Source organism: Streptopelia decaocto, assembly GCF_964273445.1.
Source record: "Streptopelia decaocto genome assembly, chromosome: 10".
In the NCBI taxonomy this organism is placed as follows: Eukaryota; Metazoa; Chordata; class Aves; order Columbiformes; family Columbidae; genus Streptopelia; species Streptopelia decaocto.
This window is the reverse complement of record NC_138665.1, coordinates 4,631,317-4,647,756: the sequence shown is the minus strand read 5'-3', so window position 1 is coordinate 4,647,756 and position 16,440 is coordinate 4,631,317. Positions and strand designations below refer to the sequence as shown.

The following is a 16,440-nucleotide window of genomic DNA, read 5'->3' as shown; positions in this document are numbered from 1 at the left end:
TTCCACATCAAAAGTTTAAGATTTATTGGAAAAAAAAAACTAGGGCAAACCCTGATCTTATTCCTTCCTTACCCACAAATCTCTGTATGCATTGATCGGTTTTACTCAGTTGCTGTTTGTAGTGCTAAAGGAAAGTTCTAAGCCACAGAAAAGCACTTTTGATAACTACTAGGTTAATGTAGCAATGTCACCATGTTTCATGATAATAAAGCCCATACTGACCTATACAAGAGTAATGTATGTCCCTAGTGTGGTAGTTTTGGGGGTTTTGTTTGTTTTACCACTAAATAGCCAATGAAACCAGAAGACACTTATATTTTAGATACCTGTTCCATTTCAGAAGCTCTTCTTAATTGGCTTTGGCACTGTTCTATATTTATATAATTATTGTCCCAGATTTCTACCAGGGACTTGGAAGTTAAGTCATCTAGTTAACAGGCTTATCTCACATACAGCAACAGCAGACAAATGAGTCAGCATCATGTCACTAGTTGTTCTGTACTGAAGTGAAAAGTAAAGGATACAGATTCTTTTTACATCCTTTCGCATCCTGGGTCACAGGGCCAAGTTTTCAAGCAGAACATAAAGTAAACATGAGTGAATAAAGGGAAGCAAGATTTGTTTTTCTACTAACCCAGTGGTTTGCTTTCAAATCTGCTTTCCTTCTTTTTTTTTTTATTTTTTTTTTCTCTTACAAATCTGTAGTTTTTAGTGGAAATGCAAGGAAAACAAGTTCTAGGTACAAATGAGGGTGGACTTCTAGGCCTAAGGACACTAGGCATAGGGTAAATGCACAGAAATTACAGAAGGGAAGGGATATCGAGCCCTTGACAGAGTTGAGGGACATCACTACAGTACTGGGATATCAAAATATGTTCTCAGAATTCAATTAAGGATTTCCGTGTGGAGTTAATCTGGTTTCTGTAATAGTATTACATTACCACCACTTGAATTCAGTTGGGATGGTGCTTCATGCTTTTGTAAGGCTTAAATTACCATTCCAGATAGAAAGCCAAAAGTACATAACAAAATATCCTCACAGTGAAGGGTGGAGAGAAATAAATGAACTCCTGTTCTCTAACCTTCTCCTAGCTGAGAATTCACCATTTTTGTGTGAGCTGCACTCTTGGAGTTATATGCCATTCCTATGAAGGCTGAACACGAGCAGTTAGATGAGCCACATGAAACGGCATCTTGACAGTAAGCAAACTCTTCTGTGATCAGCAGGACTGAGAGGTCTTGTTTCATGTCTTCTGCCCCCCGAACTCCCCAGGAACTCCCTTCCCTCAGTCCTTCGTCTCTTTCCTGGGCACATCGCTGTTGCTCAGCCCATGTGTGCTCTGCCACAGCTGGGGGCTGGCTGGAGGGGCTGGGAGGGGACCAAGAGCTGAGCTTAGGTACAGGACCTCACTGTGGCTTTTATGGGTTGTGTTGGGTTTTGGGACGGGTTTGTTCCCGCCCTCCACACCCCTTATTTTTATCAGTCTGGTAGGATCCTTTTCTTCCTGTCAGCTTTGCTTGAGAGGTTTCGAAGTTCAAAAGTTTTACATTTTCGAGATGAACAAATGGACAGATAGCCAACCAGATGCTGTGGTTAACTTACGAAAGGGGAAATGTTTTCCAACTGCCTCTTTTATATATGAAATTATTACTGAGCCTTTAATATTTATGCATGTATTGGAATTATCAGTGTAATAATATTAAGTGACTTTAATTTCACAAACAAATGCCTTATGGATTATGTCCTTTTTAAGAGAATATTATCGTCTTCTTTATGGATGTTTTTCATGTTTTTGTAAACATTTATAACTTCCCCACTTGGAACAAGTGGTCTATCACTCATTCTTATAAATGTCTGATTTGCTTTGTGTTCTCAGTTTGAAAAAAAAAAATAATAAAATTTAAAGAAGGGTTTAGCTTCTCTCTTAGATCAAATATTAAAGCACATACCAGGCTGCAGTCACATCTAAACTTTTGAACTGCTTTTTTTATTATTTTGCTCTTTCAAGAGAGCACCTGATTTTATGGAATTGATAGCAACAGTTTATCGTGTCCTAACGTCCTTTGGGAACAGTGGTGTGCTCAGACTGATGAGGAGCTGTCTGAGTTTATGCGAACATAGTCACAGTCTAGCTTGGAAAATTTGTCTTTGTGTCACCAGTGTTTTTCAAATTCTATAGAAATGTCTTTGGATACTCAATATACTCTCCCAAAAAATGGAAGGCATAAACAATTGTGGTTTTTAACATTTTTCTTGATGTTATTTCACTGGTAGCTCAGTTTCAGTGTGCTGTGGTCTCAGAATCTCAGGTTTATTACAAGTTAGAGCTATGTAAATTCTCCTCTGTGTGAATGGAGTCATCTATCTACAAGTGTGTGAGCTGGATCCAGCTTGAGTGTGTTCTCTGCTAATCACGAAATCCCCCTGCACACCAGCATTTTACCATCAGCCTAAGAAGTCACATTTATAAGTCCCTGTGCAAGAGAATGAAATTATTGCTGGCTATTGACTGCAAGGCTATTAGAGCCTTAATAATAACTTTCAGTTCAGTGCTTCCTTCCCTTTACCTCTGATATCTTTGAGCTAGGCACCATAAAGGACAATCAATATTGCCAATATCAGACCACTTTGCTATATTTTCCAAAAAAATGAGATGAATAATTATCCAATATGTAGCATTTTGTCATTATGTCTTCAAAATATAAAGCAGTTAACAAATTATTGGCTGGTTTATATATATATATATATATTTTATGTATACATACTTTATGTATATGCTTATATATATTAACACATTTCTTATATGGTAATTCAACTTCTGCTCCCTTGAATATTGGTACGAATTTTGCTGTGATGGTCTCTCCTGAATATCTAAAAAACTCTGTACCTTGTTAAATACTGACTGAAAATTAACGCCTCACATACTTGTAAAAACAATGTGTGACAACAAAGCATTGAAGCTGAAACAACCAACTTTATTCTGATGTTTTGGTATGAGGAAAACAGCATTGTATAGTCCTGTTGACAGTTACATTTCTTCATTGGAACTTATTATTTTACTATATTTGAGTTTAGGATTTTTGAACTAAAACAGCTATAGGTAACATTACCATGTTCAGAGCATTGCCATCTATATGATGTATAAATCTATAGTTGTGAAAGTCAATGGGAAAGAAAACAAGAATGCCTTGTCAAGATACTGTACTCAGATTCGCTTATCCTTTTTTTGTCTGAGTGCTGTTGTACCGAACGGGAATAGCTGGTATTCAACATAAGCAACACAAATATTTTCTTCTCATGGTGCATCAAAAGACTCCTGACATGTAGGCACTGTAATCTGCAATGCAAGCTAACTGGTATTCTCATTTACCTTCTTTTTATGTAACTGCCTGAATAAAGGCCCTTTAAAAGATAAAGCTGCCCTGTAATACTTTTTTTTATTTTCTATGATCTGGCATTTTGAAAACTGTAACCTACCTTTTAAAATCTTATAATGGAAATACATAACATCATACTCATTACACCGTTTTTGCAATTACCTTTTCAGGAGCATGTATTTACAATATTCTTAAAGTCAAATGTCACAGTATAACCATGTTTCATGCTCTTGAGTGTTTGATCCAGTGTACATCCTGCTGTGTATCCATCAAAGAAATTCCACCAGCATGGATTAATTGATCCATATATGTATTCAAAAACTTGTCCTGTGCCTTGCTAAAGGTGTAAAGGTACATTTGTCATTGGGAAGATTCTGGGCTGTGTCAACGTTGGCCAGTTAACTTCAGCTATGAGGTGTGTCTGTGGCTTTCGGCTTGCAGGCATCATAGTGCCACCTGATTCTAAATGCATGATCTTCCTTCAGTTTTGGCAGAAACAACTGAAGACAACTTGCACCCCCAGCACAAGTGGCATGGTAATGCTTGCAGAGCACTTGCACAGCGCTCAGCTGATGGAAGAACAGAGAGATGGGTTGTGCAGGAACCACCAGCAGCAACAGCCACAGGTGCTCTTATTCAGCAGGGTGCTGGTGTGAATGGAGCACAGTTCAAAGCACCTGAGATACAAATGGGTCGTTGCTTCCCATCAGTATGTGGCTCCCAAGGCAAAGAGCTGGCAAGCTCAGGAGAGTTGAATGCGGTTCTCTAGAAAATGCCTTTCTGGGTTGGGGTGCTCAACAGAAAGGCTCCAGAGATCGGGGCTAAAAGGCCATGCGGTGGCAGCCCTGTGGCCAAGGCAGCCCGTGTTCTCACAAGCTGTGCAGGAGCAGTGCCCCTCACCTGCCGTCTCAGCTCAGACCTCCTGGCGTGGGACCGAGCGCCACCGAGATGCTCTGCGCTTCTTTGTGTGCATGCTTGGCATGAGATTCAGCTAATCCGTGCCTGTCAGAAAATAGTGCGCTCGGGAAGCTTGCTCACATAAAACAAGGGAAAGTTGTTGTTTCCAAAAGAATATGTGGTTGCTATGGTCAGCCTTGAATATGTCCTTTTTTGCTACAGTTTCTGAGCACATAGCAGAGTAAGTTATTGTTTAAACTTAAATATCCTTTCCCAAATTCTCTTGGAGAGTACTTGCCAGTCCTGAAAACCATCCATCTTCCTATAGACAACCACTCAATGTTTCTGCACCAGAGCGTGTTCTGCAAGGCACATTTCTGTATCTTATTTTTTGTGGTAATGTAGGTCTCTGCTATTTTTTCTGGAAGGCAATCAGTCCTCGAAAATATGCTGAAATAGCTCTCCAAATGAATTCTTTCTTAGTATGTTTGAGAATCACCACAGTAGGCAAAAGCATTTTAAGAAAAACTGCTCTCAAAATAGCTCAATTAAGAATACTAAAGACATTGTACTTACCTATGCAGCAACTACAGTCCTTCAAAAATGGATTATCCTTGTGGATTTTTCTCTTTTTTTTGTTTTTTCCATTTTCTTTCTTCCTTTTTCTTCTACCTTTTTTTCTTTTTTTCTCTTCTTCATTTTTGTCTGGTTTTTGTTTTTCTTTGTTTTTGTTATTTCCTATATTCTGGAGAGAATCCAAAGTGAAAATAAATATTCAGAGTACTAGTGGCTTCTGCAGTTTTTTTGTACTTTTGGTGAGATAAATCCGGTTGTGTGTTTGTGGATGGAGTGGGTGTTGCTGGCAACGATTCCCGTGTCTCGGGAATGCCCAGGTAGCAAAGCACACGGGGTTGCTCGTATTGAAGGACGCCCTGATGGTTCACTGCGAAATAACCTCTCCTCAGCATTACTCCAAACCACTACAAGGATACTATAGAAATCATTCACGTTATATTGTTTCACTAAAAATTGCTGGAAATCTTGCGGTGTGGTTGAAAAACTTCCAGTGCAGAGGGTATTCAAATGCACATTTTCCTGTCTTTGTATTTTCTGTGGATATATGTGGTATTTATCACACATTACTTCTGTAGTTCCTTTTGCTTCTTAAATCACAAACTGGTTTTTACATCATGGTTCTCTGTCTTCTTTTTGTAGGCATTTCCTATTTAAACATGGATCTGGGTCTTCAGCTATCTTCAGCGCAGCCAGTCAGAACTATCCTTTAACATCCAATACTGTTTACTCTCCACCTCCTAGGCCTCTTCCTAGAAGCACCTTTTCTAGACCCACCTTCACTTTTAACAAACCCTACAGATGTTGCAACTGGAAGTGCACTGCTCTGAGTGCCACTGCTATTACAGTCACCCTGGCCTTGTTGCTAGCCTATGTCATCGGTAAGCCGCTCTTGCTTTTCTGTGCTCAATTATTCTTTACCTTCGCTGTTCTGTTGTCTTGCTTGCTTTCACATTAATACAAATCCTGTTTGCCACTGGGTGCTTTGTAAATTCTGACAAGCTAAATGCTAGGTTGGCCAGAGGTTGAATACAGCATGGAATTCTCATTAACTTTCTACTCTGTTAACCTTGATACTGCCTGATAGAGAAAGAAATATTATTCAAGATGACATGTTTATACTAGCAGAGGACTCCTACTGATGTTAATTGCTGTGATATTCTTCTTAAATTAAACATTTGATTTTTATATTAAGCCTTACAACATTGTTGCTGTTAAAGAATTATTCAGCAATGATTGATAACGCTTAATTGTATTTCTTCAATCTAATCGTGATTCAAATCTTCCATTTTTTCGTCTTCATTCTTATATGATTGGACAGAATGACAGCTAGCTCTAAAAATTCGTAGCATTTTGAACTATGTTTTCTAAGTTATATTTTGCTGTCCCTTTATTGAATTTATATTTCAGAAAAAATGTTACATAGATTGGAGGGCGTTTGCTTAATTTCAAACTCATCTTTGTAAGTATCTAACTTTGCAATTTTGTTATCATGATAGATTGACAGGATTTATCAGAATAGCAAGAAACAGCTTCCTTTTTTTGTAAAATAGGTATATTGGAAGTGACTACAATCATACAGGAGAGAGCAAGTCTTTGTGACTTACTGTGGCATTTTGGCTGAACATTAATTATCGCATGGGTTTTCAATCTGAATTGAAACATTCAGTGTGTAGAATCTTAGAATGTGACTGTGACTTGTAAACATATTGAAATCTAATTAATTTTTGCTGGTGTGATGCACTTTCTCGCACGCACTCTTGCTTTGTTGATTTAGGGGCCAGTTTACAGATGAGCATGAGCCAAAGTATCACCAACATATTATAGCTTGAACAGGAATAACGCTGGGTCTGCCTGAAAGAGTGGTTTATACGTAGTAAAATTTGTACAGAGGTACAAGTACAGATACCTCCAAACTAATAAGTGGCCACTAATTTTCTCTATTCCTTGTATAAATGTCCTTATAATGAATATTATTAAAATTTCGGTCATTTTTTTCCAGTATGTTGTGGGGTGGTTTTTGGTTGGTTGGTTGGTTTGGGGTTTTTTGGTTTTTGGGTTTTTTTTTTCCCATAGGGAAAAAATTCTGGTTTCTGTCAGTGAGATGCTCATCAGGAGGGATTTTTTCTGACATCCTCATCTAATGCAGATGGGAAAGCAGATTTGATCATTTCGCGTGTATGATTATTTGAAAGCACCTGAGGATCTAGTAAGCTACATTAATTGCAGATTTACATAGCAGCTGGTGAGCATATGCCCTCAGTTAGGACTAGCTGTATATTTTTTGCAGCCTCATCTGTTTGCTACACATATATCCACCCACACCATTTCGATTTCATCTGGGTGAAGCACTGCCTGTTTCATCCCTGCTTAATTTCAGTCTGCCACTGAAAATTTCTTAACTTTCTAGAGATATGCTGCTACATGTCATCAGCCCAAGAAAGCCTTGAGTGCATCATGTTGTCATGAATTAAAAAGCTCTGTATGAATTTCCTGTAGATGTGTCTGTATTTATCTTAACCTGATAACATAAGGGTGTAACATGTTTTCTTTCATTGGGCAGAACGAGATAAAATGAAGATGTCTTTGTATTTTAGAAATTATTAGTATTTCTAGTTATGTTTTCTATAGAAAAATGTAAATCTCTGAATCCAGAGTTCTATTTCAGAAAACTTTCCAAGATGCTGTTATTTGCTCTCGCTTCCCCAGGAAATTTTTCAGCTGCATAAGCCTTCCTGCAGGTTCAGGTAGTGTTAGCTAGCTTATTCTAAATTAATATTCATGCTGCCCATTTCTGGTTGTTTAAATATTTAAAGAAGTTCATGATCTGTTCTTATGAGTCAGGTATCATAGTTCTTTCCCTTTTGTTAGGTATGAATAATAGCATATAAAATATTTTTAAAGTTTACTTGTTCTGTAAGTTTTCATATTTGTGTATCTTTTCACATCAAAAATTGAAATGTGCACGTTTTAAGTACGAGTAGTTGAATATACAAAATCAGATTGTATATAACGCTCCGAAGTTAAAATCCACTCCCCCAAGTATTTTCTCTTTGCTCCCCATGGCTCAGGTCCCTCAGTCCTCACTTCAGGCAGGTTTTCTTCAAGTCAGAGGTAATTATGTCCAAGCAATGGCTACAGACTTGGGACCACATTGCAAAACAAAACTTATTTTAATTTAAGCATCAGATTTAACCAGGGATCAGCTAAGTGGTTCTTGCTGGAAGAATAAGGGAGGTTTTGTGAAGGCAAAAGTATTTTCACCTTCGTATTTTATTACATAGTCTGCATTAACTTATAATGAGCTGTGATTTCAGGCCAAATGAAAGTAGATAAAAATTTAACATTAAGCTTTTTCTTTCCCTTATAACTCAAATGTGCTTTCTCAAGTATCTTGCACAGACATTAGGTGCATGAGCTACATATTACTGTTAAAAATAGGCCCAAATTGCAGCCTCGAATCAGAACATTCCCAAAGTCTTGGAAACCCAAAGCTTATTCCAGATCAAAAATTTGCAAGTGGCTCTTCTGTTTGTAACAAACTGAGACCTGTGCCAGAGTCCTCTAGGCTGTGATTTCTTTTCAATCAAAAGTTAAAGCAGCAGAATGTTTTTGTTCTTTAATTTTTCAGTATTTCCCTATTATCAGTGAGACTCAGTAAAGAACCTTTTACTTGAGAACACATATTTCTTCTGTATTTTTTCTCCTTTGAACTACTAGTAATTTTAAAAATTCATTTTCTCTTTTGGCCTATAATCAGCATGTTTATTATTTGGTCCTTTCTGAAACAAATTTGACTGTTATATGGACAGTAAGAAAATTATGGAACCCTGTAAATGTTTGTGTAACAGCTGATTTATTGAAAATATTTAGTCAAAATATTTAGTTTCTCAGGTAAAACACATATTTTCATTTTAACGGGAGTAATTTCTGTGAATAGGTTCTAAAGTCATAGTAGTTACTCAAAAAAAACCTCATTTCATAAAGCAGATGTTTAGTCTCCACACCATAAACATGTTGAATTATTTTCTATCATGTAAAGGCATACGTACTTTTTTTCTTCTGTACTTTCAGGTATGTTGAGAACTGTAATGGATTTATTGTGTCCAGTTGTGGCCCCTCAGTTCCAGCAGGACAGGGAACTGCTGGAGAGGGTCCAGCGCAGGGCAACAAAGATAATTAAGGGAGTGGAGCATCTCCCGTGTGAGGAAAGGCTGAGGGAGCTGGGGCTCTGGAGCTTGGAGAAGAAGAGACTGAGGGGTGACCTTATTAATGGTTATAAATATGGAAAGGGTGAGTGTCAGGAGGATGGAGCCAGGCTCTTCTTGGTGACAACCACTGATAGGACAAGGGGCAATGGGTACAAACTGGAACACAAGAGGCTCCACTTGAATTTGAGAAGAACCTTCTTCATGGTGAGGGTGGCAGAGCCTGGCCCAGGCTGCCCAGGGAGGTTGTGGAGTCTCCTTCTGTGCAGACATTCCAACCCGCCTGGACACCTTCCTGTGTAACCTCATCTGGATGTTCCTGCTCCGGTGGGGGACTTGGACTGGATGAGCTCTCGAGGTTCCTTCCAACCCCTGACATTCTGGGATTCTGTGATTTATGGCAGTTTGAGACACAATTGCTTGAATTTGCCCACATAGCAGGCAGTAAGGCAGGAGAGCGGTTGGGTCACCCAGCAGGGAGGTGCTGGTGGTGCCCGTCAGGGGCTGGAGCAGCTTCACCAGCCACTCCTGGGAGCAAACGGAGCATTTGGTGGAGCAGAGTGAATTACCAGTGGAGTGAAGGACTGACTGGGGAACACAGGGTAGTGGCTCTTCAGACAGCAGCATAAAATGGGCAAAACCTGCCTGCTGGCAGACTCTGTGTCCGGAGGGCATATGAGCTGTGTGTGTTCTAAAGATTTATGCAAAAGAATGCTGAAATTTAAAGGAAAAAAAAAAATCTTCAGGGAAAATTTTTGAAATCCAGTTACCTTGAATTTTTCTGCTTTTGATTGTAAAACAGAAACAGATTAAGTCCCTGGCTCTGTGTTGATGTATCCTTGTCTGGCACAAGGTGTTCGAAAGGGCTGAGCTGCATCATGTCACCATTCTGGGATCAGATATTTACAGAGATGGCACCTTGCGAAAGAACAGTGTAGAAAAGAAAACTGAAATTTCTCTAATACTTTTAAATAGTTTATTTTTTCCTAGTAAGATCAGGACCAGCGGACATTGCGTACATACGGATGTTCAAAGGCTATGAAATAAATTCCAGACTATCAGATGAAAGGCAAGAACATATCTGTTTGATTTAATTAAGGCAATAGTTGTGTCTTTCCGTTGGTCTGTTTCTATAAAGAGTATAAAATATGCTACTGTTGTGGAATGGTATACTAAATATTCTCTTTTATAAATCTAATTCTAATAAAAACCTAAGAAGCCATCAGCAATTAAAGAAGAAATTTGACCAAAAATTTAAGAGTAAATAAGGCAAATACAAGAGAGAGAATAGGAAATTTTTTTTTTCCTATAATTTTTCAGCACCACGCCATTTTCTTTAAGTATAATACAATGCTGGATGTGGCTAATCTATTAAGTTATTTTTAGCCCATTAGTAAGTCAGATTTTTCTTTCATGATACCTTGCCATTTTATCAGTAGCTGATTTGGACTTGCAAATCGCTGGTCCTATTGATCAGAGGTGCTGCACTCCTACAGTTCCTATTGATTTCAGCAGGAGATGCAAACATTCAGTGCCATTGAAAAATACATCCCACGTTCTTAGATTTAACCATCCCTGACTACAAAATGACTGTTTTATATACAAATGAATTTTCAAGTATGAATATGAAGTTGTTCCTATCCTTCATGATAATATCACTGTTTATGAGTATGCACTGGAGATGGGTGTTGGGTCTTAAACTATACGCATACAGAGGGTGAGGAAATTAAAACCTCTCTGCTGTCTGCCACTGTGACCTGTCATTTCTCACACTGTGTACAGGGTAGAGGAGTGATGATTTCAACACTGGGAAGGGCCAGGCCAAATTTTAAGCATGTATGCATCTCAATACATTGATTTATAATATTGGTTGCATAGCTTTTTACAATATAAAACAGAAATCCTTAAATCTGAGAACTCAAAATTATGCAGAGAAGGCTCAAGGGGAAAATATGCTGATTTTGCACTGAAGAATATAATGGTGTAGTAAACATTGCTAAGTGTTTCAGGTATACGGAAAAGCTGTGATGCAGATGTGCAACTCGAAAATGTTGTTGAGCTCCTTAGTGGGAAACCAGGCTAGTCGTTGTACATCCCAGTAGGAGGATTGCAGGAGAGGAGGTGGGATTTCTGTTCCCAGGTGTAAAAGTGTATTCAGTACGAAAAGAAGAAGGCTCGAGAAAGAGGAGGATGCTTGAGAGTTAAGTTGGCTGTAACAAATATATGGAAAAATCCTTATTTCATGAAAGGCCATATATAGTACAAAATAAATTATCACTTCAATATGGATTTTAAAAAATTCTCAAATTGAATCAAATATTAAGAGTGCCAAATTCTGAAATTTGGTTAGAGCAGAATGATGTAGCATTTCATTTACAAAATGAACTTACAAAAGAAGAGCACCCCTTTTGTAGGTCAGGGTCAGAACTCTGCTTCTGACTTATTTGTGTTCAGGTATTTTCACATTGCTTCACCATTACTGGAGCTGAGGAACGGATGCACCCATGGCTTCGTGCCACAGTGAAATCCGGTTTTATAAGCAGAACCTGCTAGCAGTTATAGAAAATAAATACTTTTCTGGCACTTGGTCAGAGCAGGTGCAGAAAGAATAGTCAGCTGCCTATATATGTTCTACTACAGCTCTTCTAAAGTCGAGGCTTCAGGGGGATGATCTACGGAGATTTTGTAAAATAACTGGAAACAGCAGAGAAAGCTAAACAAAAGCCTTTAGTGGAGGTCAGCAATTTGGAGAGACTTCACATTTATAGGATTCTTGTCCTCTGAAGTTCATCTTGTGGGTTGGTAAGTACTTATTGCACAGGACTTTTCTGACATTTCCTCTCTACTGAGAGCCTCTTTTGCACTGGAGCCAAGCCTCTTATTCATCTTCTGCCAAACGTGTAGCACAGGAGTTGACAAGCTGTGCTTACACAGAAGGTAGATAAGAATAAATTAAATTAGATCATTGGCTTCATAGCAGATGGTGGGTTAATCCAGTTTACAAAGTGAGATCTGAAAAAAATGCTTATATATTTGTGAATATTTACTTGAGTATGCCACAGAATTGCAGGGACCAGGTTAGTTTATCTGGAAATATGAGTTTATTTAGATGTTAAACAAAATAAACAATCTGGCCATTTACTTCAGAGCTAAAGACCCAAGCTTTGGTTCTGAACAGGGCACAACTGGTTTCATTTACAACAGTAATGTGAAGCAACCAAAAACCTGCCTCTGAATGGAGAAAATCCCTAAGGCAGCATAAAGTCACAATAGCTTCCCGTGTCTTTGTTCAGTGAAGGAAATTTATGGGAGGAGTAGATGATATAGGCCTTTGATTTATCTTCTTCTGCAAGAGATCTGTTCCATACCTAATAATTACTTTTTACCTAGGAAACATTATAAATTAGCCAAGAAAAGCTCTGTACTATGAGTGAAATCTTCTGTATTCAAGAGGGAGATTGTTTAAGGTTACCCTGAGTGCTCGGCCATGCAGCCTGGCCAGGGCAGGTAACTGAGGGAGCAGATTAGCTTCAGTATAATCCTGTGGCATCCTCCAAATGTAGCATCTGCAATAACATCCATAATGCGTGTTGCGGGAAGAAATAAAAAAGTACATCCACTTTTGTGCTGCAATTTTATCTGAAACTTTGGATTAAACAGGGCTATCTAATAAAACCAAAATAAAATAGAGGTATGGTAGTATCCATCATATAAGTTCTATCTCCAAATAGTATGTTAAGAGGGTCAAATTTTGCCCTCAGATATTTTGCCTTTCTCCAGATCACCTCAGCGAAAGCAATGTACAGCTCTTCTCTTGGCAGAATGCAACTCATAAATAACACAGAGCAAAGTAATAATGTCATGATAGAGGGGGGAATATACTGGAAGTTCACGCATGACAAGAAAGAATATCTTTACAGATGAGCAAAAGCCAGAAATTCACTAGAAAAATCAAAGAGGGAATGACTCAAAAGATAAGTTCTTTTGAGATTTTTAATGAAATTCAGTACATGCCTACTTATTTCTAAAGAGACTTGGGACAGAGAGATTTGAAAGTTTTATTTAATCTTATTTGGCGAAATAAATGTGTATTTAAAACAGGACGTACATACGTTGTAGGAAACATGGGCTTTATAGAAATTATGCATACCCTAGGTAAAAGAAAAGTATTGTGGAAAATGAAGAGGCAAGGTAAGGCTCTGTGTCTGCTAAATAAACATTTATTACTCCCTGTAGTTACCTTCTGAAAAAGGTATCTCTAAGAATTAATGCCTTTACTGCTCTATGTGGTCTGCTTAGTACTAGAGTGATACCTGGATCTGAAAGTTATTTCTCAAGAGCTAATGTAATGAAAATTGTATTGGTTTTAAGATTGCAATATGACCAGGTTCCTGCAGTGATAGAAGATTAATTCAACTAGGCCTTATTTTCATAGCAATGTGCTTGGTTGTTCAAACACTCCCTCTTGCACGTTGTTTAAGCTGAAGCTGGTCTACCAGTATCCCGTGTCATCTCCCACAGGCTAGAAGTGCAAGGCTGGCAGAGCCCATCATCTCCACAGTACAGCTGGTGTTTCTCAGGGAGGAAACTGAGTGTCAAACATCCATACAAACAGTTTTGCGAGCTTGCCAAGCTTTGGCACAAACTGTAAAAACAACAGCACTTCCCCAGCCTGAAGGAAGACAAAGCAAGCAAACTATTCCAGTTAGTGCAAGTGGATGACAAAATGCATAGTACATGTAATCTGGAAAAGACATATAGTAAGGAGAAAGGCACATTATGTATTTAAGTCCTTGCTTTGTGACACACCCTCTGCAGCACATGCAAATGCTATCTTAGGAAGTGAGTAATAGCAACAATGCAAAGAGCATAAGAAAGCAATTAGATTATATTAGTGATTCCATAACCACTAAAAGCTTATTGATGTGTGCAGTTATACTTTGTATCTAGTGTTGATCTGTTTTAAGTGCTGACATAATTATTTGCATTAGTATAAATGAAATGTACATTCATTAGTTATCAGTCCCATTGAGCTTTGTTCCTTTTTGTTGTTATTAACTCTTTAAATAATAATAATGTCCAGAAGCTCAAGCCAGGAGCAAGAGCCGCCTGCTCTAGAGATGTCAAAGCACGTTGATTTTGTTGTACCTTCTATACGTGGAAGTAGTCTGTCTTGCATTAATAAGCTCAAAGATCAGAGCTTAGGTCTGTGTGATCTGACTGCAAGACCCATTTCAAAGTATTAGCATGGTCCCTTGATGATTTCAAGTCCATAGAATATGGAGCAATCCAGGCACGTCTGTGGCTTGAGATCTCACCATTAACACTGGAGTAAGCTTTTAGTAGCTCTTCTGGGGGACGGGAATTTACTGTCCGGTGGTGTGTCTCCAGGCCCAGATCTGATGGTGAAGCCATGGTTTGAGAATTCAGTAAATTTGTCTCTCTTCTTCTGAAGCCAGTAGAAAAAATATAAATGTGTCACAAATATAGTCGCCTCACTAATTTGGTAGAAATGCTTGATTTGGATCCTGTATCTGTGGCTGAGTGATTTAGGAGTGCACGGATCTGGAATTAATGATTGTAGATCGGCAGCTTTGCATTCCTGTGGTAGTTTTGGTAATCCCTTGCCAGGAACCCACTGAAGGCATGGGGGTTTGCTGTATAATTTAACTTTTTGGCATGCAAGGAAGGCTTGTGAGCAAACACAGAGAAAGTGAATAATGGACTCTGTTTCCTGTTTGTATTGGGATTTTTTCCTTAAAGTATGTGCAAGTCCAAAAGAAAACCAACGTACTTTCTAAATGCAAGACCCATTCTAGATCACGCTTACTGCTCCTGAGAGCCTCTGAGGTTCCTACATGATTCAGGAAGAGCAAATATATTGCCTTTTAGGCTCCCACTGTGAGCAGATGCTGCTCAGTGCAAATTGCTGCATGTGGCTAAAGTGCCTGCTACCCAGGGTTTGCTCTTCATGAGACAGTTTCAGCTCCTCTGTTGGGGGTATCCTCAATCCCTATTTTAGTGGGTCATCTGTCCTCCCTGCCGAGTTACTTCAAAGCTAAGGCAACCACTTCCCTGGAAGAATTTGTCCTCCTCGGTAGGACCCAGGTAATTGTCTAGAGTGACTGCAATACTATTGTAGTATGCCTAAAATAAGATCCTCCGTTGCTGTCTTTCTCTGACCATCCTTCGATGCCTCAGATCACAAACAAGAGGAAGGAAAGGAGAAAATTGAATGGTTGTGTAGGCAAAGTGGAGCAGGCTGCCCCCGTGTATGGTAAAAAAGAGAGTTTATAACTTCATAAAACGATCAATTGAGTAGATTTCCCAGTGCATACATAAATAACAACTATCTCTATATATAACAACTAACTCTATATATTTCTGTTAGTATGTGTTGTAGAATAATTGCATTTATTTTAGCTCTAGACCCAGTTTTTTATCTGCAGTGTAAATTTATGGAGTCAGTGTTTTCATTGATGTTTAGTATGAGTGAAAAGATTTGAGAGTGCAATGAGCACAGTTTCCTTTAGAACTGGGTTGGAAAGGTGAGAAGTTTTACTTGGTGTCAGTGCTTCAATCAACAAACTCTGAGCTCTTTGACAGTTGAAAGCTGAGGGACAATGTTAATGTAGCATTAGAATCTGTCGCATAATATTAAGTTCATTCGGCTTCTGTCCTTTTAATTGCAAGTATTTCTGTTAATTGCTGTAGAAATGCACCACCCTGATCTGGCTGAGCTCCAAAAGGAAGTGTGGAAACTAATTAGACATTGAGTTTTAAGGTGAAATAGTAAATTGCTCATTAGACCTCTTGAAATTCTGATTTACTGCTAACAGAAAGAAGTAATATTATACTTGTCTTTGCAGAAACTGGGTCATAACATTTTTTCTTAGTCTGACTGAAGGTGCTGTACCTTAGAGATCAATTAATTGGTCTTCATTTTTTTGCAGCAGTACACTTGTTTGGTTTAACCTGGCAACTACAGCCTGTTGAGGGACAGCTGTATGAAAATGGAGTTAGCAAAGGAAATAAAGGAACAGAGTCCATGGATACTACTTATTCACCAATCGGAGGGAAGGTTTCTGATAAAACAGAGAAAAAAGGTACGTGTGAATGAGAGGACAGACATTACAAATATTTAAACATTACTGTGGTTCAGTTTCTGTATTTGCTGCAGTTTGAGAGTGTTTTGACTTCAGTTCTATCTTCTCTAGTATAATTTTAAAACAGATACAAAAACCCCATAGCCAGATTGTTTGCTTTAGCAGAACTCTCACTGAACTGACCCAAGCTATTAGGAGGTAATGTTCAATAGCAAAATAATTACCCTTCTTCTGTGAGAGGAGAGGCATTAGAGCATTTGTTTTCTGTCTCAAGACAG

General features: G+C 38.5%; 1 protein-coding gene across 2 annotated transcripts in view; it reads left to right on the top strand.

The window, feature by feature from the left end:
* Window positions 1-16,440, top strand: part of TENM1 (teneurin transmembrane protein 1) — a gene marked incomplete at both ends in the record, with an annotated part of 235,534 nt that overhangs the window by 89,693 nt on the left and 129,401 nt on the right. For both annotated transcript variants that reach the window (XM_082062122.1, XM_082062121.1), the window contains 2 exons: window positions 5,491-5,729; window positions 16,010-16,162. In XM_082062122.1, the coding sequence (XP_081918248.1) occupies window positions 5,491-5,729; window positions 16,010-16,162 (392 nt within the window). The remainder of the gene's footprint in view (window positions 1-5,490; window positions 5,730-16,009; window positions 16,163-16,440) is intronic.